The sequence below is a fragment of the Amblyraja radiata genome, chromosome 21 (genome assembly GCF_010909765.2).
Source record: "Amblyraja radiata isolate CabotCenter1 chromosome 21, sAmbRad1.1.pri, whole genome shotgun sequence".
NCBI lineage: Eukaryota > Metazoa > Chordata > Chondrichthyes > Rajiformes > Rajidae > Amblyraja > Amblyraja radiata.
Window position 1 is genome coordinate 35,012,939 of NC_045976.1, and position 24,568 is coordinate 35,037,506.

Here is a 24,568-nt window from a genome sequence, read left to right on the forward strand (position 1 = left end):
GCTTTTCTGAAAAATATTTTTTTCATCAATTCCAACTGACCTCTGGAACAAATGTCCTTGTCACCGATATGTTATGTTATAATATACCTAAAAAAATGTGGAGGCTAAATTTAATTATTTTCTTTAAGTCTGCAAAGTACACGTTTGCAACTTTGGGCAGACAGAGATCCACCAAATGGTACCTGATCAAATCAAATATTGACATAAGATAAGCCTCAAAAAAGCTGGCTTTGAGAAGATTCATTTCCCATTTACTTATATAACTGCATACAATATATCCCCCCCAATAAATTGGGTAGAGAAATATATATATGATGTTTTCATTCTGTAGCCATTCAGAAATACTGGATGAGTGCCCTTGATATGGGAGGGATTTGTATGTCAGCCAGAAGGTGAAAGGTCAGGATAACGGAACCACAGGAGTGATGGCCATTATGAAAACTGTTCCTCATGAGAATGCACCAGAATAAGTGAGAACATGTATGGAGAGAAATGCAGTTAAAACCACAGCTGAAAAGGGCCAGTGGGTACAGATTTACCAAGGTCATTTTTCAGTTCTTACATGTATTCTTGGAGAAGGTTGGATGGATTAATCCAGCAGCAATTCATTACAAAATATCTAACCAGGTCATTCGAGGAATTAGGTTCCAGGAAGGAAGTAAAGACAGGGGCATATTTATAAACTAGAGAGGAGTGTTCGGAAAAGCAATGACCGTACTGTGACTCGTCAAGTAGAGTCAAATTAGAGATGAAAACAAAACATCCAAAAAAAAAGAAAATAACCTGCTTTCTGTGATCTTACAATGTCCTAATGTGGTTTACATAATGGAAGTACAGCTCCTAATGTAACATAGAAACATCTCATTAATGATAACTACAAATATTTGCATGACAACGACCAGGTAATATTTGGTTGAGGGATAAATAATGTATGCACAATATTTCCCTCATCTCTGAAAGATGAAACTTTAAATTGTGCTGCATTTCCTCTGTTTTTCTCTTGGACTGTCAGCCTTGGTATTGTGCACGGGACTCTGAAGGGGAATATGAACCTTTATCATTTCAATGGTCCAATGGTGCTTTTTGATTTGGAGGTGTGAGTGCTGCACAGTTAATCATGGCTTACCAACAAACAATGGGGATCAAGAAGTGATGAGGCAGATCCATATGAATACAGGAAATGGAATCAGGAAGAGGCCATTCAGCTCCTTGTGGCTTCCACGCCATTCAATAAGGTCACAGCTAGCCATTTACCTCAGCGCCACCTTCCCCATTACCCTTGATTCCCTCTGCAAATATAATTGCTGCGATTTTTTAAAGCATTGTAAAACTTAATTGTCGAAGTAATTGTAATTCTTAGAAAATTGTAAAGGTAAGAAGTTCACCTCTCTTTCTGCATTTTACTTAAGAAAATGACTTTGACCATTTACAGTTACCGTTTACACAACTGCTGTGCGTCAGTAGGTTAGGGAATTTCTTCCAGGACCGCAAGAAATTGCAGCGAATTATGGATTCAGCCCAGGCCATCACACAAACCAACCTCCATTCTGTTGATTCCATTTATACATCATGCTGCCCCGGCAAGGCCAGCAGCATAATCAAGGATGAGTCGCACCCTCTCTTCTCCCCTCTCCCATCAAGCAAAAGTTATAGAAGTGTGAAAACGCATACCTCCCGATTCAGGGACAGTTTATTCCCTGATGTTATCAGGCAACTGAATCATCCTAACACAACCAGAGAGCAGTGCTGAACTACCATCTACCTCTTTGATGACCCTCGGACTATCCTTGCTCGGACTTTACTGGCTTTACCTTGCACTAAAGGTAATTTCCTTATCATGTATCTATACAATGTAAATGGATTAATTGTAATAATGTATTGTCTTTCTGCTGACTGGTTAGCATGCAACAAAAAGCTTCTCACTGTACCTCGATACACGTGACAATAAAAATAAAATAAACTGAATGTTCAGGGAAGTGGATGTGGGTACAAATCAAACCTATTCCCTTGTCCTCGATGGTCATTGAAAGATGTTGGAAGTCATTGGAGCTGTGCTCATCTGGACAAGGGGAGAGTACCCTTTCATGCTCCTGACTCATGCCTTGAGGGGTGGTTAAGCTTTGGGGTGTTGGCAGGGGAGTCACTTCCTGCAGAATACCCAGTGTATGCTTTGTAACCATGGATTGTACATGCCTGATCCTTTTTAGTTTGCTGGTCAATGGTGACCTCTCGGATATTGGTCGTTGGGTCTCGGAGATAGTAATGCCATTGTAAAATCAGGGTTGGGAGGCTAGGCTCTCTTCTGTTGGTAATAATCACACTCTGGCACTTTGGCACTCAGAGATTTAAGGTGCTTGCAACATCACGAAGTGTCATCACTATATGTTCAACAATACCAGGTCTTTATGATATCACCTGCTTAACAATAATGAATGATGTGTAATATGATCAACCCCGAAACTCTCCTTTCTTTGGTACCCATCCAACTGTGTTTTGTTACCTTCAAGTTACATTGTCTATGTCAAGTCAACTTCCCTAACAATTGGCTGCTTTGGATGGGATTTTGTATACACAAGAACATCCTTCTTTCTTTCTAAAGGTCTCTGTTTCAAGTTCTATTACAATTAGGAGTTAACCAACTCTGGAGTAAAGTCGACAGGTTTTTATTCACAAGCTAGAACCTTCAAATATATTGTCAGTTAAAAAATAATTATCTATTGTTCCAAGATGGCTGCCTATACTAATTCCATTAGCCTGTATTAGGCCGCTGTATTCTTCCTGCTTATGTACCTGTCCAAATGTCTTTTACCCATTGTAATTGTATCTGCCTCCAACACCTCCTTTGCCAGCTCATTACCTCTGAGTGAAAAACTTACCCCTCTGAACTACTTAAAATGTCTCCACTATTACCTTTGAACCCGTGCCAACTAATTCTAGCTCCACTGACCTTGGAAAAGGGACTCTGATTGTGTACTCTACCAATACCCCTCATAAAGTTTAGTTTAGTTTAGAGATACAACGTGAAACAGGCCCTTCGGCCCAGCGAGTCCGTGCCGACTAGCTATCTCCGCACATTAACACTACCTTACACACACCAGGGACATTTTACACTTATACCAAGCCAATTAACCTACAAACCTGTACGTCTTTGGAGTGTGGGAGGAAACCGAAGACCTCAGTTAAAACCCATGCGGTCGCGGGGAGTAGGTACAAACCCCGTACAGACAGCACCTGTAGTCGGGATCGAACCCAGGACTCTGGCACTGCAAATGCTGTAAGGCAGCAACTCTACTGCTGCGCCACCGTGCCACCGTTTATAAAGTCATATTTTACCCTCCTACTTTCCAACGAGAATAAACTCAGCATATCAATCTCTCCTTATAACCCCAGCTCTCCATTCCAGGCAACATTCTGGTGAATCTCTTCCGTACTCTCTTTACCACATCCTCCCTGTAATGTGGAGACTAGGACTGTGCACAATACTCTACATTTAATCACATCAGATTAGATTTATTAGGCTGACAATTTATTCAGTGGTTGATGAATAAATATTGGTTGAAGAATAAATATTGATCAGGATTCAACACATATACACATTTCCAACTCTTCCTATATTTTTATATTTCCATTTGAGAATCAATTGGCTCTTCAATTTAATGTTGCAGCTCAGGAATGAGGCCTTCATTGTCAAAGCCTAATGTCAGAGTGCTCTCTCAGTACAGCACTGGAGTGTGATCTGAGGAGGTAGGGTAATTGTCTACGATAAACTGTCACTTTGTGTGAGTTAATGGCAGGAGGAGTCAAGGCTAAGGTCATGTCTCAGGGCTGGATGGGTTGTGAGGGTAGAGAGAGATCAAGAAGGATGGAATCCATGGAGCCAACATGGACCTGACTGGCCGAACGGCCTTTCAGATTGTTATAAGGACATCATAAAATGGCACATTTTATAGTGCTTTTCACTCCTCTTTCATGAATGTCCCAAAGTAATTTATGGTTTTTGATACATTTTAAATGTGAACATTTGGCATAATTAAAAAAAAGACACATAGCAATGTAACAAAGATCTGATTATCTGTATTTTATAATAAAGAACAAGGGAGTTATTCCTAGCGATACACATAGGCCAGACTACCAGAACTAACTGTTTAAGAAGGAACTGCAGATGCTGGAAAATCGAAGGTACACAAAAATGCTGGAGAAACTCAGCGGGTGCAGCAGCATCTATGGAGCGAAGGAAATAGGCAACGTTTTGGGCCTAAACGTTGCCTATTTCCTTCGCTCCATAGATGCTGCTGCACCCGCTGAGTTTCTCCAGCATTTTTGTGTACCTACCAGAACTAACACCCTTGCTCTTCTTCAAAATAGTGTCAAGGGATATCTTGCATCAACTGGAGGAAGCAGATACGGGTTTAGCATCCATCCAAAGGATCAGATCACCAACCATTCAGCAAACCATTGAGTTTGCATTAGAGTGTCAGCTGAGAGTTTTCTGCTCAAATTTCAGGAGTGAAATTTGAACTTACAAGCTTCTGACTCAGAGATGAGAGTGCACTTCACTGATCCTTTGCTGGCACAAGAAGGTCAAGCAGATAAGCACCAATATATAGTTAAATTATCCCATGTCTCTTCATTTCACACCATCAAAAAAATGATAGGCAAATGACCATCTTTGGACGAAGGAAAGAACACACCCTTATAATCTTTAGCGAAGTTCCTACTTACATTTTCCTCTGTCTAGATAACAGTATATTTTTTACAACTCATTACATCTGTATTCAAACACCCCCCAAGCAGTTTAGTTTCCTTGTGCTCTAATAACAAGTCTTTGTAGGGGGACTGATAAGTTCAGCAAGTGTGATTACAGGAGATTGAAGCACATTCAGTATGTCAAGCTACTCCATGGTGTATGGGGAGCTGGATTTCTGGCTTACCATTAGGTCACAATATTATCTCTCATCCCCTAGGCAGTGCATGTGCTGAAGTCAAACTGCTGAGTTGGTGACTTCAATGTACTCACTGCTCTGGATCCCAAATCAATGGATAAAACCAATCAATTGGACGAAAAGGAACAAAAGGGGGAAAAAAAGTATGGAAATAAGGAGCGGGCAAGCAACTGTGGAGAAAAAAACTGTCAAAGCAACAGGTCAATTATCTTTATTGTGAACTTGGAAAACAAGTTTTCATATGCGGAGAAGTATTGAAGGGGGACAGAGACTAAAGGAAAGGTCTGCAATGGAGTGGAGATCAGGATGGCTAAAAGGACTCCAGTGGTAGTTCTGGCTAAAAGAGAATGGCGAATGGAAAAGATCTGTCAGGCATAGCTCAGAAAAGATGATGAAACCCAAAATGCCAAAAGAGAAGAAAGGGAAAAAAATTGAATGTTGGAAACACAAAACGACTGTTCGGCTGTATTTGTTGAACTCAGTGCTCAATGGCACAGCTAGTAGAGCTGCTGCATCTAAACTCCAACGACATGGGTTCATTCGTTACCTGCGGTGCTGGCTGTATGGAGATTGCACATTCTTACTGTGGTCTTGTGGGCATCCTTTGAATGCTCTGGTTTCTTCTTGCATTTCAAAGACATGTGGGTGTTAGTCTGAAGAAGGATCTGGACTCAAAACATTACCTATTCCTTTTCTCCAGAGTTGCTGTCTGACCCGCTGAGTTACTTCAGCTTTTTGTGTCTATCTTGGGTGTTAGGTTAAATGGCCACTGTAAATTGCCCCAAGAATGGAGCTGAGTGGTGGAATCTGGGTTGATTGATGGGAATATGAAAGGAATAACATGGGATTAGTGAAAGGTTAGTTTTTAAATTTCATCGATGTGGTCTTTGATTGCTATTCTAGACTTTACAATCACTGTTTCCTAGATGTTCCCCCACAGATATTTATTTATTTATTCCCCAAAACCAAGTCCAGTCATGTCACTTTCCTCATTATCTTAAGTACGTTTCTGTTTGTGGGATTTTGCTATGCACAAATAAGCCTTCCTCTTTACATTGCATAAAACACATAATGAAAGCATTTTAAAGTTATGGTACTTGTGGGGACATTCTAGAGATGTGAAAGATGGTACATCAGTACCTTCTCCTTCCTTTGCATTCATGCACATTTTTTCATAACAAAGATTGCCCGTTAAATAATGTTAATGCACCATTCCAAGGTACATTTCCATACCACATTTCTTCAACGTTGCTGCCACCTGCTACGCTTCTCTCAATTAATAACTAATGCAGGACACGAACTACAATTCCCTTCATGCTTTACACCCAGTAGTACCATCTGTCGCCTCAATCAATTGGATACCTTGACATCATTTTTGGAATTATTGGTACTTGAAAGACCACCAACATGTGCCTGTTGAGTAATGGTCATTTTTGAAATAAAGGAAAAAGTAGTTTTACAAAGATTGTTTTTTTAAAATATAAGGACATTAACTTAGTGGAATTTAGTCTAGTTTAGTTTAGAGATACAGTGCGGAAACAGGCCTTTGGGCCCACCGGGTCTGCACCGACCAGCAATCCCCACACATTAACACTATGCTACACCCACTAGGGTGTAAATTTTTACATTTACCAAGCCAATTAACCTACAAACCTGTAAGTCTTGGAAGGAAACCGAATTGTGGAAGGAAACCGAAGATCTCGGAGAAAACCCACACAGATCACGGGGAGAACGTACAAAGTCCGTACAGACAGCGCCCGTAGTCAGGATCGAACCGGGGTCTCCGACGCTGCATTCTCTGTAAGGCAGCAACTCTACCACTGTGCCACTGTGACGGTTGAAAGGAGTTTGTGGATGACAGAGTGAGGCACAATGCAAATTGGAGGAACAGCAACTCATATTTCTCTGGGCAGCTTACAACCCAGTGGTATGAATATTGATTTCTCTAACTTCAAGTAACCTTTGCTTTCCCTCACTCTCCATCCCTCCCGCACCCTAGTTCTCCAAGTAGTTTCACTGCCCCCGTGATTAATTTTACTGTTTGTATGCCTCGTTGTTACCTTCCCCATAGGCAACAATGAACCATTCTACATTTCCTTGAACAGCATCTGCTTTGAACTGTCCTTTTCATACCTTACCCTTCCATATCCCTAGGTTCCCTCTCTTCTGACTCTCAATCTGATAGAAACATAGAAACATAGAAAATAGGTGCAGGAGTAGGCCATTCGGCCCTTCGAGCCTGCACCGCCATTCAATATGATCATGGCTGATCATCCAACTCAGTATCCTGTACCTGCCTTCTCTCCATACCCCCTGATCCCTTTAGCCACAAGGGCCACATCTAACTCCCTCTTAAATATAGCCAATGAACTGGCCTCAACTACCTTCTGTGGCAGAGAATTCCAGAGATTCACCACTCAAAACTTCACCCATTCCTTCTCTCCAGAGATGCTGCCTGTCATGCAGAGTTACTCCAGCATTTTGCGTCAATTTTGACTCTTGAGTTTGTTTGGTGTTTTTTGTTTTTGTTTTAATAGAAAAGACTACAAGTCCCAGAGGGCTGTGGGAGGAAGGGGGCGGTGAGGCCACGTACAGCGTCGTGGAGGACGACGCCGACAAACAACAACGTCAACGTCACGGGCGGGTATTGGAGAGAAGGTTCAGGATCAGAGAAGAGTCAGAGTGAGAGGAAGCTGGAGAGGAGGTGAAGAGAGGGAGGGAGAGGGAGAGAGATCGAGAGAGAGGGAGAGAAGGGGAAAAGTGTGAAGTGGAGGAGGACGAAGGAGCGAAGAGGAGGAGGAGGAGCAGGAGGAGGGTGGTCGTGGTCGTCGTGTGGTGGGGTAACCGTGTGAGGATAGGGGCCAAAACAAACAGCCGCCATCACAGAGCGCTCATTAAAGTGAACCTCAGAGACTGGCAGAGAATCAGCCCGAACAGGACAAAGTGGCGTCGTCCGAGTGAAGAGCGCAGAGTGGGGGACGAACCCCTCAGACGGACGCGTCGCTCCCCGCATCCCCCCCACCCGGTCGCCTGTCTCGTTGGCTGAACGGACATATACACCGACAAATATATCTATCTATATATATACATATATATATATATTATTTTCGTTGCATCCCCTTCGAAAGAGGGATTTCGTGTCTCGATTACACCTGAGAGAGTTTGGTTTGTTTTCTGTGTGTTGTGTACTCGGGGGTTTGGAGGAAGACAGGCCCAGGGAAGGATCTAAAAGCCACCTCAACAGCGGCGACATGTCATCCCCGAGCCCTGGAAAGAGACGAATGGACACCGATGTGGTCAAACTGTATCCTTCAGACAAGCAAACCTCCCCACGGAGGGGCTTCATTTTTCTCTCATTTCCCCCTCCTCTGTTTCTTTGTCTCGCCTGTTAATTATCCTGTCAACTGCGCCGTTTGTTTGTGTTGCAGGCTGGTTTTCTTTTATTTAGTGCCCTACCACAGGTTTAGCCCATCATTTGGGTATTTTAATATCTAATTGTGCACTTCGTTATTTATGAAAAGGCAGCTGACATGTAGGTGATGGTTGAATTTTTTTGGAGGTTATGTTTGTCAGGTTTTCGGGCTGTTCAATGGTTTATATCGAAAACTGGTGTAAACGTTCAAATGGTGACGGATTTTAAGGCGTCCCCTTTTATTGTGAAGTTTTATTATTCTTCAAAACCTTTTTTTTGTTTAAGATGAAGATTAATTGACATTTTAGGAATGTTTGTTTAAATTAGTGGCGTCTATAAATTTATGACAGTTTTACTGTTTCTGGCCGTAATGTCAAATTGTTCTGTTGCCTGTTGGGCCTGTATCTTCAGGAGAAAAATCTAGCCCTGTTATTTTGTGTTGTGTCGTTGGTTTGAAAGCAGATGTAATGTTTCACCAGACGGTTTATGATTATAAAACATCGTCACTTCTCATCAAACCTTGTTTATATGTTTTCAGCTATAAAAGAGGTTGGGGATTGTCTGACGTCGTTTATTTGCAGGGTATTTTTGGCTTGTTGATCAGTTTAGGTTTAGTTGAGGGGGATGGGGAAAAAACAGAAAAACTAAAGGAATTTGGTCGTCGATGTCAACTCGTTTTAATCAGATTACATTTTAATGCTCCAATTGTACATTTTATTGGGCAGTCACTTTGTTGTTGAATATTTGCTGCTTCATTGTTTTATTTTTCGTTGTTGTGAATAATTAGACTTTTTTGTTTCTTGCTGTGTTTTGAAGTGCAGGCCTGTCATTTTCGTTTTATGGTTAGAATGTATGGCATGGATTTTATTTCCGTATGGAAAGATGCATAAATGTTACGTTTTTAATATCTTGTTAGCCCCTCGCCCATTTTGGCCTTGTTTTTTTAATAGTGCTACCTGCTGGAACTCGTTGGACAGCAACTGTTGGTCCTAAAGTGAGCTGCAGAGAGCGATTGGTTGCACTGTTACCAGCCGGAATTGGGTTGGAGGAGGAGCTTACAACACTAACACACTAACCGATGTCTCAAAGGAAAGAATACTTGGACATCCAGCTCACCACTTATAGGTTCAAAATTAAATTACAGCAAATCAGTACCAATAACAATCTGGCTGCATCTCGCTACTGTTCTTCAACACAAATTCTCAACCATTTTATATAAAAAATGGAATTCTGAAATGTTCTAAAGTTTACTTCTGTGTTAAGAAATAGGTCATTTAACTAAGAGGTTGATTAATTCCATCGTTTTGGATGACTTATTATGAGCTGTCCACTGTTAGAAAGGTCAGCAGTGCGTGTAATTGGAGGGGGAAAAAAAGAAATCTTAGCCTTCATTTAAAAATACAAGCACTGGTTATGTGTAAAATTTGTCAAGCTCACTTTTCATAAAATGTTTATAGGTGTAAGTTATTTAATATGTCCTCTGTTTTAAGCATCAGTCAGGACTATTTCCTTTGTACCATGCTATCAGATGCACATGTGCAAGCTCAACACACATGGTGTTTCCTAATTTACCTCGCTATTGCAGCTCAGAGGACAATCATCCAGGCTATTCCCAGACTTCCAGTGTCTATTGTCAGCAGCTGACTTTTGTATTTCTGCCTTTAAGTACTCTGTAACAAAGTCACCCAGGTTAATATTCGATGTCATGACTACTTAACCCTGTCTCATTTTCTGCAGTTGTCGGGAAGGTATTTTGGTCTGGCACGTTACTTTTTTCAACCAGGCATTGATCACAGATCTGCTTTACACTTAACTGACAGGATGATGCACGTTTCAATTGACTTGTATGATGAAATAAGTTCTCGTATCAGGATTCAATATTTGATTTTCGTAATTGGGTGAATTCCATTAAAACCACCTTTCCACTAAGATGTACCAAACATGTTGCTGATCTACGATCGATATTTTGTGAAAATGTTGAAGTTGACTGTTGATAAGAACGTGGGCGTGATGGGGAAATTTGTAATTTGAGGGCATCTGAGCAGAATGTTTTCATAGGCCTCTTCCAACGCCTGTTGAACTAATGCTGCATTACTCGTCCATCTTTGATATGGAGGAAAGAAGGGATGGAAGTTGAAGAAAAAAAATGACATTCATATTAATCCTTTAGTGAGGATATTAGAAACTAATTTCCCCAGCTGGTGACCTAAGATTACCACTCCAACCACATCCCTGTATTTTTGATTTCAGTTTACATCCTGGATTTTAAATGCAAGTGGTATGTTTGACCAATTAAAAGCACTACATTCTGTTCTCACTAACGTGCACACATGTTTTTTAACATAGTACCCAGTGAATTCGTGGAATTTGTTTCCTCAGAGTACTGAGTGTTCCGAGTATCCCTGGTTAAGATCAGCTGATGTGGTTGAACTTTCTTCTCTGCAGGATGAGATCAAATTTAGGGTAATGTTTTTATTCACAAATCACCCCTTTTTCAGTTGAGTGATTGCTTGATGGTTGGTATCTCTAGTAGTACCCTGTTGAAGTGAAGATCTACAAAGAAAGGCTTTGATATTATGACTTATTCACTATAAACCTATTAAAGAATACTTCACAAAGTGGACATGAGGCTAAATTAGGAGTTGATTAAAGTGTTTGAGTGGTGTTTGATAGCGTGGCTCATGATGACTAAAGTCTGTCATTGATGGTATATTGGGGCAGAGCAGATGATGGAAATGTTTACCATACCTTAGAGGCTGGACTATTCATCATTGCATCATTGACTTTAATAAAAGTGCCACATGAATTTACATCATAAAGTTCAGAGGAAATTTTAAACTTTAACTTGCACACTGCAAGAGTGCGTCTTTAATCTATTCATTTGGATTGAAACTGCATTCAGGTGCGGCTGATTTCAAGACTGGGTATCCAACCTAAGGGTTTTAACTTAATTAAAACCTACCTGATCTCCTGGTTGCTCAGTACTTTAACTCCCCCTCCCATTCCCAATCTGACCTTTCTGTCCTGGGCCTCCTCCATTGTCGGAGTGAGGTTCAGTGCAAATTGGAGGAACAGCACCTCATATTTCGCTTCTGTAACATACATCCCAGCGGTATGAACATTGACTTCTCTAACAGCTTTCCCTCTCTCTCCATCCCCTCCCTCTTCCCAGTTCTCCCACCAGTCTTACTGTCTCCGACTACATTCTATCTCTGTCCTGCCCACTCCCCTGACATCAGTTTGAAGAAGGGTCTCGAGCCGAAATGTCACCCATTCCTTCTCTCCAGAGATACTGCCTGTCCCGCTGAGTTACTTCAGCATTTTGTGTCACCGTTGCTTTTTAAAAGGAATTGAAATAAATATTTAACCTACTTATGGAATACAGTGTATATTTTATGGGAAGCAAATGGAACTGGTTGTACAGAGGATCATCAGTTGTTTTGTGTTATTGTGCGGTTCTATTTGACAAAAATGACCCTGAGAATATCATGCTGCTGCAGACCTAATTGAGGTAGAAAAATTAAGCATTGAGAAAGGAAGAATGGAACTTGTGTGATTAGCATGATAGCTGGTTGTACTAGTGTATATGCATGTTCTGTTGATTGAATTTGCTTATGATTCATGAATTTGCAAAGGCTTATTCAATGTTCAACACAATTCATGAAGCTTGCATCTGTGAAACGCTGATGATTATTCTCACCTCTGGCATACTCTTTCTCTGCAGAGTTGGCTTGCAGGAGGGGCCCGGGAAACACAAGCAATATAATTTCTAAACTGGGGTTATGTTTAGAGAGAAATAGCCTAACAAGTTACGATGATGTTCTGGTAATTATATCTTCGTGGTATTTGCTTGTAATTTGAGGTGAGGAGTGAAAGCCCATGGGAAACGTACTGGTATCCATATTGAAACATGCAATTTAAGTAATGTTTTTCCCTGCAATGCATGGACACCAAAAGCAGCTCCCAGGTAATGCTGATACAATGTAAAAGCAAAAAGCTGCAGATGCTGGAAATTGAAAAGTGCTATGTTGGGCACACTCGGTGGGTCAGGAAAGAGACGGTGCTGATATTTACAGTCAATGAATCAAACCTGATTTGCCTGGAATGTAAACTTTTTTTTCTTCAAGATTGCAGCAACAGGCATTTAAATATATAATCTTTAGTCGATGCCTTGTCACTTCTAGTGTCTTTTCCCTTTATGGCCAAGTAGTTGTGAACAAACCAGGGTTCTCTAGGAGTTGAACGTAGCATTTTTGGTCTGTATGGTTCTTGTAACACAAGGACATAGTAGCCTGCATGATAGTCACTCTGTTCACTCTTCCACCAATGCACTATAGGGTGGAGTTTGTTCAATCTGTAGGATGCATTGCAGCAACGTGCCAAGATGCCTTGGATAGCACCTCACAACCCCACACCTCCCGGACTACAGCGGTTCACGAAGCAGCTTGCCACCATCACCTTACTTGTAGTTTCCTATGCCGAACAAGATGCCCCATCTACACCCGTCCTACCTGCCTGTATTTTGTCCATATTCATCTAAACCTTTCCTATCCGTGTACTTGTACAGATGTCTGTTAAATTTTAGTTTCGTTTATAGATTATAGATACAGCGTGGAAACAGGCCCTTCGACCAAGTCCGCACCGACCAGCGATCCCCACACATTAACACTGCCCTTCACATACTGGGGATATTCTTTTTACATTTATACCAAGCCAATTAACCTACAACCTGTACGTCTTTAGAGTGTAGGAGGAAACCAAAGATCTCAGAGAAACCCCATGCAGGTCACGGGGAGAACGTACAAGCTCAGGATCAAACCCGGTTCTCTGGCACTGTAAGGCAGTAACTCTACCGCTACGTCACCGTACTGCCCAATGTTGTTATAGTACCTACCTCAACTACCTCTTCTGGCAGCTCATTCCGTATACCCACCTCCCTCTGTGTGAAAAAGTTGCCTTTCAGATTCCTTCTAAATCTTTCCCCTTTCACCTTAACCCTAAGTCCTCTGGCTTTTGATTCCCCAACTCTGGGTAAAATACTCTGTGCCTCTACCCTATCTATTCAAGCACAATTGGGGATGGGTAATTAAATGCTGGGGCATTTTGCAAAGCCCACATTCCTTGAATGAGTAATTCAAAAGAACCTTACCAGCTGAGTCATAGAGTGATACAGTGTGGAAACAGGCCCTTCGGCCCAACTTGCCCACATCGGTCAACGTTCCATCTACACTAGTCCCACCTGCCTGCGCTTGGTCCATATCCCTCCAAACCTGTACTATCCATGTACCTGTCTTAACTATTTCTTAAACGTTGGGATAGTCCCAGCCTCAACTACCTCCTCTGGCAGCTTGTTCCATACACCCACCACCCTTTGTGTGAAAAAGTTACCCCTCAGATTCCTATTAAATCTTTTCCCCTTCACCTTGAACCTGTGTCCTCTGGTCCTCAATTCCCCTACTCTGGGCAGGAGACTGTGCAACTCCCTGATCTTTGGGCAACATTCAATATTAGCTTTGGCATTTAAAGAAAGATGCAATGTGTTCAAAAAATGTTATGGCTGTTAAGGTTTTTTTGGTTATCTGATGTTCGAAATGGTTGCAACTTTGTGACGTCTGGCCTTGGTAGGTTGATTGGGTTGTTTCATTGGTGGTCAACTTCAAGTTACATGTGCCAGTTTTGTTAAAATTGATATTCTCTGGTGAAGTGTGAAATGCCCCGGCTGTTAGTTGGAAACAATAGTACAGTATTGTTCTTGATAACCTCCCTGCATTAGTTTGGTTTTCCCCAAAGGGGATAAATGGGAAATAAAAAAGAGAAATAGATATGGCTGAGAAGGAATTATTTAAAAAAAAAAAACCCTGTACTTTCCAAATAGAAATGTACAATTTCTAAATCAAATGAGGTTGAAGGGCACCAGATAAGATGGTGGCCAAACTTGGACATGGTCAACCTTGCAAAAGCAGTTGAAGATGTGCAGGCTACTGATTACTGTACTAATTGTTTAAGTTTGTAATCCAGTCTGTTCTGAGTTGAGTGTGGATTAGAAAGAATGATTTATTCAGAGGGCTGTCTTTTAAAGAACATAGAACAGAACAGTACAGCACAGGAACAGGTCATTTGGCCCACAATGTCTGTGCTGACATGATTCGAAGGAACTGACCATTGAGGAGACATTTCTTGTTCAGAAGATAGAGGCTTTGAATTCTCAACTCCAGGGGTTCATTTACTTAGTGCAAGTCTGAATAGATTTTTGAACAGTAAGAACATCTTTGGGAATGTGGTTGCTGCAGAAAAGTGTTATGATCTTAAGAAATAATGGACTGGGTATTAGCCGTGAACCTATTAAATGGTTGAATGCTGCCTCCTGCTTCTGTTTTTTTTTAGAATTGTATTAATTGTTGCTGCAGTAACACATACAATATGTGGAGTGAGAAACAAGTGATCTTTAAGAACAGCTGATTGTCATTGGCATGAAATGTTGACTTTCTCTCCACACATGCTCTCTGATTAACTGAATGTTTTGGCTTTTTCTACCATTTCAGATTTCCAACATCTACAGCATTTTTGCTTTTCAACATCTGAATATTATTTTGGTCTTGTCATTGAGGACTATTGTAATATATGTTCCTGGTTTCAATTTTGAGGCATGATTTCACCTATGCCTAAACCACTCCTTGAAGTTACCAGAGACTCTGTTTTCTGTTATATTTGAGAAGCCTGAGCTGTTCAGTTATGCAGTAATCCGTGTTCATTTGATCTTTTTATTATTGTGATCTATTTTCTGCTGGTCATTTACATAGTTTCCATTTAGTTTCTGGGTAAGAATTTCATTACCGCAAACATTTCAGTGCAGTAAAACAATATCCTGGGACACAAGAGACCTCAGATGCTGGAATCTTGAATACAAAAACTGCTAGCGGAATACAGCGAATCAGGTAGAATCTGTGGAGAGAAATGGGCAGATGACATGTTGGGTCATGACCCGTCTTCAGACTCTGTCATGAAGCACGGCCAACTTCTGTTTAAAAATGAGATGTCGTTTATGAGAGCTCTATTCTTCAGAAGTAACTTACTTTGAGGTAATGAGGCTCATGATGAATGTAACCATTTTTTTGTTCACATCCACAAATTGGATCTGCAAAAAGATAAAGAAATTGTTCATGGGAGTCTATTGCAGGCTTGCTGATCTAAATCAGGTTGTGCATTTGGATCCCATTTTGGAGATGAATGAAAAATCTTGACTCGAGCAGAGTGAGAAGTTGTGGCTTCCAAGCTATGAATCTTTTGATAACATGGTAAATAGGTATTTGTTTTCCATTTTGAGCTGAAGGCTTATGGAGTCATTTTGGAGGAAAACAGTCCAATAAGACTTATCCTTGCACAACAGATTATTTGGTCATTTTCACATTGAGTCTTGGGAACTTGACAGGCAGGTGCTGGCCAGCTCAAGAATAAAGTGATGAGCAAACTGGATTCTCCCTGAGGTTGGCTTTACAGTCAAAAAATAAGATAGTCGGACATCTTAGTGACATTCCCTGTGGAATAACTAAAGGTTTCATGATGTCCTATTTCCTCTAACACAAAACAAGCATGCTATGGTCATCAGCACAACTCTGGAAGCTACAGTGATTGCTAAGAATACTTGCATTTTGTGATGGAGGGGAGTGGAGAGAACCCTTGTAGTAATAATAACCCCCATCCAGGCACTTGATATTACATCAATGTCCAAGTAAGCCTGTTCAGGATGTCTACATCGCCTGAGCCATGACCTGTAGATAACTGAGACAGTAAGACTGGTAGGAGAACTGGGAAGGGGGAGGGGATGGGGAGAGAGAGAAAGCAAGGGCTACGTAGTTAGATAAGTTAATGTTCATTCTACTGGGGTGTAAGCTAAACAAGCAAAATATGTGGTGCTGTTCCTCCAATTTGTGCTGGGCTTCAGTCTGACAATGGAGAAGGCCCAAGACAGAAAGGTTAGTGTGGGAATGGGAGGGGGAGTTAAAGTGTTGAGCAACCGGAAGATCAGGTAGATTAGCAGAGGCGTTCAGCGAACTCCTGTATATCGGCGAGACCAAGCGCAGGCTCGGCGATCGTTTCGCTGAACACCTTCGCTCAGTCCACCTAAACCTACCTGATCTCCCAGTTGCTCAACACTTTAACTCCTCCTCCCAATCCAACACTGACCTTTCTGTCTTGGGCGTCCTCCATTGTCAGAGTGAGGCCTCCAAGCGCAAATTGGAGGAGCAGCACCTCATATTTCGCTTGGGTAGCTTACACCCCAGCGGTGTGAACATTGACTTCAAATAGCCCTTGCTTTCTCCCTCTCTCCATCCTCTCCCCTTTCCCAGTTCTCCTACCAGACTTACTGTCTGACTACATTTTATCTCTGTACCGCCCACTCCCCGACATCAGTCTGAAGAAAGCTCTCAACCCGAAACATCACCCATTCCTCTCCAGAGATGCTGCCTGTCCCGCTGAGTTACTCCAGCATTTTGTGACTCTCTTCTATTTAAACCAGCATCTGCAGTTCTTTCCAACACATGTAGTTAACAGTCGCAGATTCTAGGTGTCTGGATTGCCTTGAAGTCTGCAGTAATTAACATTGATAAGATGTTTCTTGGCTTTTGCCAGAAACCACAGGGACTGGGGTGATGAAAATGATGACAAGATCATTAATGCAAGGTGCTCTTAAATTTGGAAACTCCTCCACACCACAAGGGAAAAAAAATGTGTAACAGTGCTATAGATTTCGCTGCAGTACTGGATCTGTTTGCAACAAATTTCCTGCTAGAATTTAGTTTATCCAGAGAAAGAAAAGAAACATCAATCACCATTGTCTTTAGTGTAAAAGCAAGGATATTCCAATTTTTGTCATTGAAATGCAGTCTTCACATGAGGTTTGCATGTGCATGTTCAGATACCAATCTTGTGTCTAGGAAGGAACTGCAAATGCTGGTTTACACTGAAGATACGACTCATGATACACAAAATGCTTGAGTAACTCAGCGGGTTAGGCAGCATCTCTGGAGAAAATAAAAAAGATGATGTTTCGGGTAGAGAGCCTTCTTTAATCTCACAGTGCCCTCCATAATGTTTGGGACAAAGACCCGTCATTTATTTATTTGCCTCTGTACTTCACAATTTGAGATTTGTAATAGAAAAAAAAAATCACATGTGGTTATAGTGCACATTGTCAGATTTTAATAAAGGCCAGTTTTATACATTTTGGTTTCACCATGTAGAAATGACAGCAGTGTTTATACATAGTCCCCCTATTTCAGGGCACCATAATGTTTGGGACACAGCAATGTCATGTAAATGAAAGTAGTCATGTTTCATATTTTGTTGCATATCCTTTGCATGCAATGACTGCTTAAAGTCTGCAATTCATGGACATCACCAGTTGCTGGATGTCTTCTCTGGTGATACTCTGCCATGCCTGTATTGCAGCCATCTTTAGCTTATGCTTGTCTTGGGGGCTAGTCCCCTTCAGTTTTCTCTTCATCATATAAAAGGCATGCGTAATTGGGTTCAGATTGGGTGATTGACTTGGCCACTCAAGAATTGACAATTTTTTAGCATTGAAAAATTCCTTTGTTGCTTTAGCAGTATGTTTGGGATCATTGTTTTGCAGTAGAATGAACTGCCAGCCAATGAGTTTTGAGGCATTTGTTTGAACTTGCGCAGATAGGATGTGTCTACACACTTCAGAATTCATTATGCTACTACCATTAGCAGTTGTATCATCAATGAAGATAAGTGAGCCAGTACCTTCAGCAGCCATACATGCCCAGGCCATAACACCCCCTCCACTGTGTTTCACAGATGAGGTGGTATGCTTTGGATCTTAGGCAGTTCCTTCTCTCCATACTTTTCTCTTGCCATCACTGATATGTTAATCTTCGTCTCATCTGTCCACAAGACCTTTTTCCAGAACTGTGGTTGCACTTTTAGTACTTTTTGGCAAACTGTAACCTGGCCATCCTATTTTTGCAGCTAACCAGTGGTTTGCATCTTGCAGTGCAGCCTCTGTATTTCGGTTCATGAATTCATCTGCAGACAGTGGTCATTGACAAATCCACACCTCAATCAATCAATTAATTTTATTTGTATAGCACATTTAAAAAACAACTCATGATGACCAAAGTGCTGTACATCAGAGCAGATACTAATGTGCTACATACAATGCTACACAGACCTAACAATACATACATAAACTGTTTACAGCACCCCCTCAGAGGGCTTCAAAATATGCTAGGGAGTAGAAATAGGTTTTGAACTTCGATTTAAAGGAGTCCATGGAGGGGGCAGTTCTGATGAGGAGAGGGATACTGTTCCACAGTCTAGGTGCTGCATCTGACTCCTGAAGAGTGTTTCTGATCTGTGTTTGGGGATTTGTCTTTATAAAAGAGAGAATTCTTCAGTCATCAGCTGTGGAGGTCTTCCCTGGCCTGCCAGTCCCTTTGCGATGAGTAGGCTCACCACCTGTGCTCTCTTTCTTCTTAATTATGTTCCAAACAGTTGAATTTGGTAAGCCAAAGGTTTGGCTGATGTCTACAACAGTTTTACTCTTGTTTCTTTGTCTCATAATGGCTTATTTGACTTTCTTTGGCACAACTTTGGTCCACATGTTGATAAAACAGCAATAAAAGTTTCCAAAGGTGATGGAAAGACTGGAGGAAAGACTTGGTGCTGAGAGCTCTCTTATACCTGCATTAAGGAGGCAATTCAATACACAGGAAACAATTACAAACACCTGTGAAGACATGTGTCCCAAACATTATGGTGCCCTGAAAAAGGGAGGAGGAGGGGGGATTATGTATAAACACTGCTGTCATTTCTACATGGTGAAACTAAAATGTATAAAAACACCCTTTAATAAAATCTGACAATGTGCACTTTAACCACATGTGATTTTTTTTTTTCTATTTCAAATCTTAAATTGTGGAATACAGAGGCAAATAAATAAATGATGGGTCTTTATCCCAAACATTTTGGAGGGCACTGTGTTATTAATTCAGGCACTCGTAAGCCTTGGTGAACATTGTGTGGATGTTTGGTGCAATGTCCCATGGTTCTCTACCAACCTGTCCCTTCCACACAATACTCTTGTACAGTAAAAGTCCACACAACATAGTAAGGAATTCGGCCTACATTTCGGACTCTACCTCTCTGAAAGCAGACGTCAATGATGAATTTTGCAGTTGCGTTCAGTACATTTGCACACCTTTGATTATCTGAGGAAGAAAGTGCGCAAATCAAAATCGCAGACAATGCCAAGTTATTGGCCAGCAGTGATCACTACCAGGAAATGGTGTATGTGGCTAAGAGGTACCACTTGCCCAAATCCTTAATTTGTTTTAACCTTCTTCTATGATTTGTATGGAAACTTATCTATTTTATGTAAAGCACTTTGGTGTCAATGCGAGTTGACTTAAAACGTGCTATATAAATAAAACTTACTTACTTACTACTTACTTACTGGGTGGAATTAGAAGACCGCTAACATTTCAGTATCCCCAGCACACACAATGAGTCCTCCAATGAGCAAACTATATTGTTCACATACCAGGCACCATTTTCTCCAAACTTGTACTCCATTCTTAGTGGCAGGAGATTACCAGAAAGATATGAAGCAAGTATAGTATATTCTTAAAGCCTCCTTGAAAGGCTGTAATGCCACCGCCAACTTTGGGGGAGCCTTGGCCTTTAATCTTGCAAAATGAAAGATTTGGGATGGCATAGATTATCGTGAGCCTCATCATCAGAAATGTGAAAATCGAGGGTAAACAAAAGGAAACCACATCAAACACTATTGCCCAACCTCTGTCAGACTGTTGGTTCCACATTAATGGCATCACATCAGCCAACTCTGAGGCCACAGAATTGAAATGGAGGCAAGTCATCCTTGATCCCAAGATAATGTCTAAGAAAAAAACAATGGTGACTTCCCTTTACACATTTAAATTGACAGGTATTTTAGGATGATAGTTAAGATAGATTCTAAATAATCAGTAAAGGTAGAAGCGCAGGATTCCTTTGAGGAGGTTAAACAAACATAAAATCAACATAACATTTTCTGTATGAATAAAGGCTCTCCTAGTTTTTTTCAATCTTACAACTGTAGTATGTGAATTAATGCACTGATTAGCATTTTGTGATAAATGGTGCTATTTGTTGTGATCCAGTGGCAAGTAGTGGTTGAACCTCTGAGCTTTTCCAGCGACTCAATTTTCTAAGGAATTCAGTTTTATCCCCAGTATTGTCTTAATGGCATTGACCATTGTGGACATTGATTATCTGGTTGCTTGCTAGCCTTTGATACTCTAATTTTAGCCACCTTGATGATAAATCTATCTTGAGGAAAAGTGGCAAAACTCACATTTCTAGAAATGTTTGCCAACCGCATTGGTGTTGGATCAAGGCTCCTGGTTTCCAACACACCAATATGCTGGTGGTTTTCCAATATCTACCTAATTCCCCTTAAATTCCGCGCTTCAATCACAGCTCTAAACATGCTGAATTCCAGGAAAATTTACTATAATTTCTCCTTGGAATTTGGCTGTTGAATTCCAGTCAGCATTATGAATCCATACTGCAGTCCTTCCAAGACCAAGCAATTCCCCTTGAAGGTGTTTTGCCCAGAAATGCACAGCATATAGGGCACTCGAAAACAAAATTAGAGTTTGCATCTTCTTGTATTCCAGTCATCCGGGTTTAAAGGCTGGTCTTTTTGTGTGCTGACTATGAAGTTTATTTTGGAGAAACTCAGCGGGTGAGGCAGCATCTATGGAGCGAAGACATAGATGACGTTTTGGGTCGAGACCCTTCTTCAGACTGAAGAAGGGTCTCGACCCGAAACGTCACCTATTCCTTCGCTCCATAGATGCTGCCTCACCCGCTGAGTTTCTCTAGCATTTTTGTCTACCTTCGATCTTTCCAGCATCTGCAGCTCTTTCTTAAACATTAAGTTTATTCTATCTTTTCACTTAATAAATATCCAATCTTATTGGGTTCTAAGTGAATTATTCGGATTTAAACATTTTGAAATCCACTGCTACAGTTTCTATTCACGAAATCTATTAATAGCTCTGCAATTTACACTACTAACAATGCTACATGGACTGAAAGCAGATTGCTTTCTATTCTGTAATAAATGTGGTCCCGACTATTGTAGCACCCAAATAATAACATGCTAAAATTATTTTAAATATGTATGTTGAAGCATTACTCTAATATTCACAGGTGATATAAGTCTTCAGTATCTTCTACTCCCTTTTGAATCAGAAGAAGTGGGTTCATGTTTCAGTCTAAGGTATTGACCTTCAGTAGTCCATTACTATGATGCAGCAGTGAGAAAATAACGTCAATGTCCAAACCTGTTTTCCGAGTGTTTATGAATTACTTGGCTGAACAGCAGGAGCCTCCCTCCCATGTGTCTGAGTGAATTTTGTCCTGGTGATCAAAAATGTCTAATCTGTGGGCCAATTAGCTGTTATGTACGCATGTAACTATTTTGACTTCATTTGGAAAAATAATTGGAATAAAGTAATTTAAGATAATTCTCCTAAATGTGGTAATGCTACATTTTACATATTGAGATCCCTTTCCTGCAGTAAAACCAAATTGACATAAACACCGAAAGAGTTTTTTTCTTAACCGTATATTCGAATACATGTCTTGTCATTTTTCCATGTGCTAGTTGAGATCATTAAAAATAATGATCCCACGCAAGGCCCAATTGAATCAAGCACCTTCTCAGTTAGTTAAGTCTTAAACTTTAGTGTAATCCTACCGAATCCATTGAACCAACTGTATAAAAAATGTTTGTGATTAAGTCTTGAAGAATGAATGAACCTTAAATTCCAATGAGGAAGAGAGACGAGGATGGCAAGGTTAGGGAATCTTGGACAACGAGAAATTATGTAAATTTAGTTAAAAAGAAAAATGAAGCATAAAAAGTTTGGGAAGCTGCAAATGGACTTGGGAGTGATGGTGCAGGATTCCCACAATGTTAATTTGCAAGTTAAATTGGTAGTAAGGAAGGCAAAAGTAAATCTAGCATTTATTTTGAGAGGACTAAAATAGAAAAACAGGGATGTAATGCTGAGGATTTATAAGGCACTTGATAAGTCTCCAGGGACTATCTCACATAGAATCCTGGAAAAATACAGCATGGAAAGAGACCCTTCCTCTCAACTCACCACACTAACCATGTGGCCCATATAAACTATCCAAAGATGCTGCTTTACCTGTTGAGATACTCGGGCACTTTGTGTCCGTTTGTGTATCAACCAGCATTTGCAGTTCCTTGTGTCTAAATTTTAAAGGTGACATTTAAGGCAAATATTTTTGTTCCCCCAGAGTGGTTGGTGCTTGGAAAGTGGTGCTGTGGAGGGAACCAAAGGGTCTATGCCTGTGCTTTTCTATTTTCTGTGTTTATACTGGACTGGTATGTTCTTTATTCATTCTATCATGAACATTTGTGCTGTAGTTATGTGGATAGCTGGTTGAAATGACAAACTCCAGGGGCCAACAGACAAAGATCTTGGCTTTGTTTGATCTTGGCTGGTGCCCTGGTGAAGTAGACTGAATGTTTGTCTGTCAAAAATCAAATTTGCCTGAAACTTGATTTTGCTTCAGATTCTTCCTGAACCCAACCCACTTCCTTCCTACCTACATATTTCCCAACGTTCACTCTTCAAATGCAGAGTGGATAACAATCATTTTCGGTACTGACTGCTGGCTAGCTAACAACTTGGTTGCTCTCATCAGTCAAGCAGTAAATTCTGCAGGTGAATCCTTTCAGCTGGTGTCTGGAATGTATCCAGTTAGACTACAAAGGCATACAGGAAGACCAAGAAAAGTTTAAAGTGAACAATAAGCAAGGTTTTTCATTGAGGGGAAAAGGATGCATAATTGGCTGCATTAATTTGAGTATTTATTCTGCTGTTAACAACACGGATATGAGACTGACTCTCTGTTAGATGTCGGAGTGAACCTTGATATTCCTTGAGTATATCTGAGGAATTAGTTCAATTCAATTCAACTTTATTGTCATTGCACAGATACAATGATGGGTACAACGAAATGCAGTTTAGCGTCAGTCCGTAGTAATAGTGCAATATAGAAATAAAAATACAGAATAAGCAAACAATGTTGACGGAGAGACTGGAGAAATCTATCGGCGGGACTCCGAGTTCAGCAATGTGATAGTGTTGTTGTAGAAGCTGTTCCTCATCCTACTAGTACGAGACCTGAGGCTCCTGTACCGCCTCCCTGATGGGAGGAGGGCAAACAGTCCATGGTTAGGGTGGGAGGGGTCTTTGATGATCTTCCCGGCCCGTCTCAGACACCGTTTTCGGTGGAGGGCCTTTTAACATGTTGGGTAAGCATTGTCGCAGTTACTGGGAGCCGGTGTAAGGAACAGTATTTGTGTGGTTGTGCATTCCTGAAAATTTAAAAGATCTTTTTATTCTCACTTGCCAATATTGAAGCAAGTCTAATCTAATATTGGCCAAGGAAGTGTTATTCATGTGAGCTTAGAACTGGGTCATGTGTTGGGATGTTATTCACTGCATTGATGTTATGCAGGAGTTGGTGAGGTTGCTTTGCAGTCGTAACTGAATAACCTACACTTGAATATCTGGCAGAGAAGTGAACATGATCTGAAAATGGGAATCTTGTCTAGATTTGCTACTCCTATTCTGCGAGTTGAAGTTAATTTTAATGCTGACTAAGATAATTTCAATATTCTGATTTGCTGGCTGAGCCAATGCAAGGAGCCCAGTGTGATGTGAATTTATTTTGATATTCATTTGCATTTTAGCTTTACAGAATAGCAACTGTTCGTCTGAATTGAGAGTAAACAGGAAATGAACTTGCTTAGATTGGCTTACAAGAGGCATCTAGGTATATTGTAACAGAGCGAAGGGATGTTGAAACTCGAGAGTACATGTAGAAAAGTGGTAGGAAGGAAGGGGAAGGACAGAATGTCTGAAATGTTTAAAGTGTGTCAAAAGCAGATGTTTTAGAAGGTTTTTGCCAGTTTGTGGTTCCGAGGAACTGGGCTCTTTAAAAACACAGCTAATGAAAGTAGAAATTAAATAAAAATCAGGAAGGAATGACTTTAGTCTGTTCTAGTCTACTTTTCTTGTCGATGTTGAATATTCAGTTAAATGGGCAACCGATCCAAGTATATGCTTCAAGTGCA

The 24,568-nt window shown here is 40.8% G+C and overlaps 1 protein-coding gene across 1 annotated transcript in view; it reads left to right on the forward strand.

Moving 5' to 3' along the window:
* The first annotated feature begins 7,578 nt into the window (after window positions 1–7,578).
* ube2h (ubiquitin conjugating enzyme E2 H) overlaps window positions 7,579–24,568 on the forward strand; it is a 78,332-nt gene continuing 61,342 nt past the window's right edge. The window contains exon 1 of the mRNA XM_033040060.1: window positions 7,579–8,247. Coding sequence (XP_032895951.1) covers window positions 8,195–8,247 — 53 coding nt within the window. The 5' untranslated portion in view covers window positions 7,579–8,194. The remainder of the gene's footprint in view (window positions 8,248–24,568) is intronic.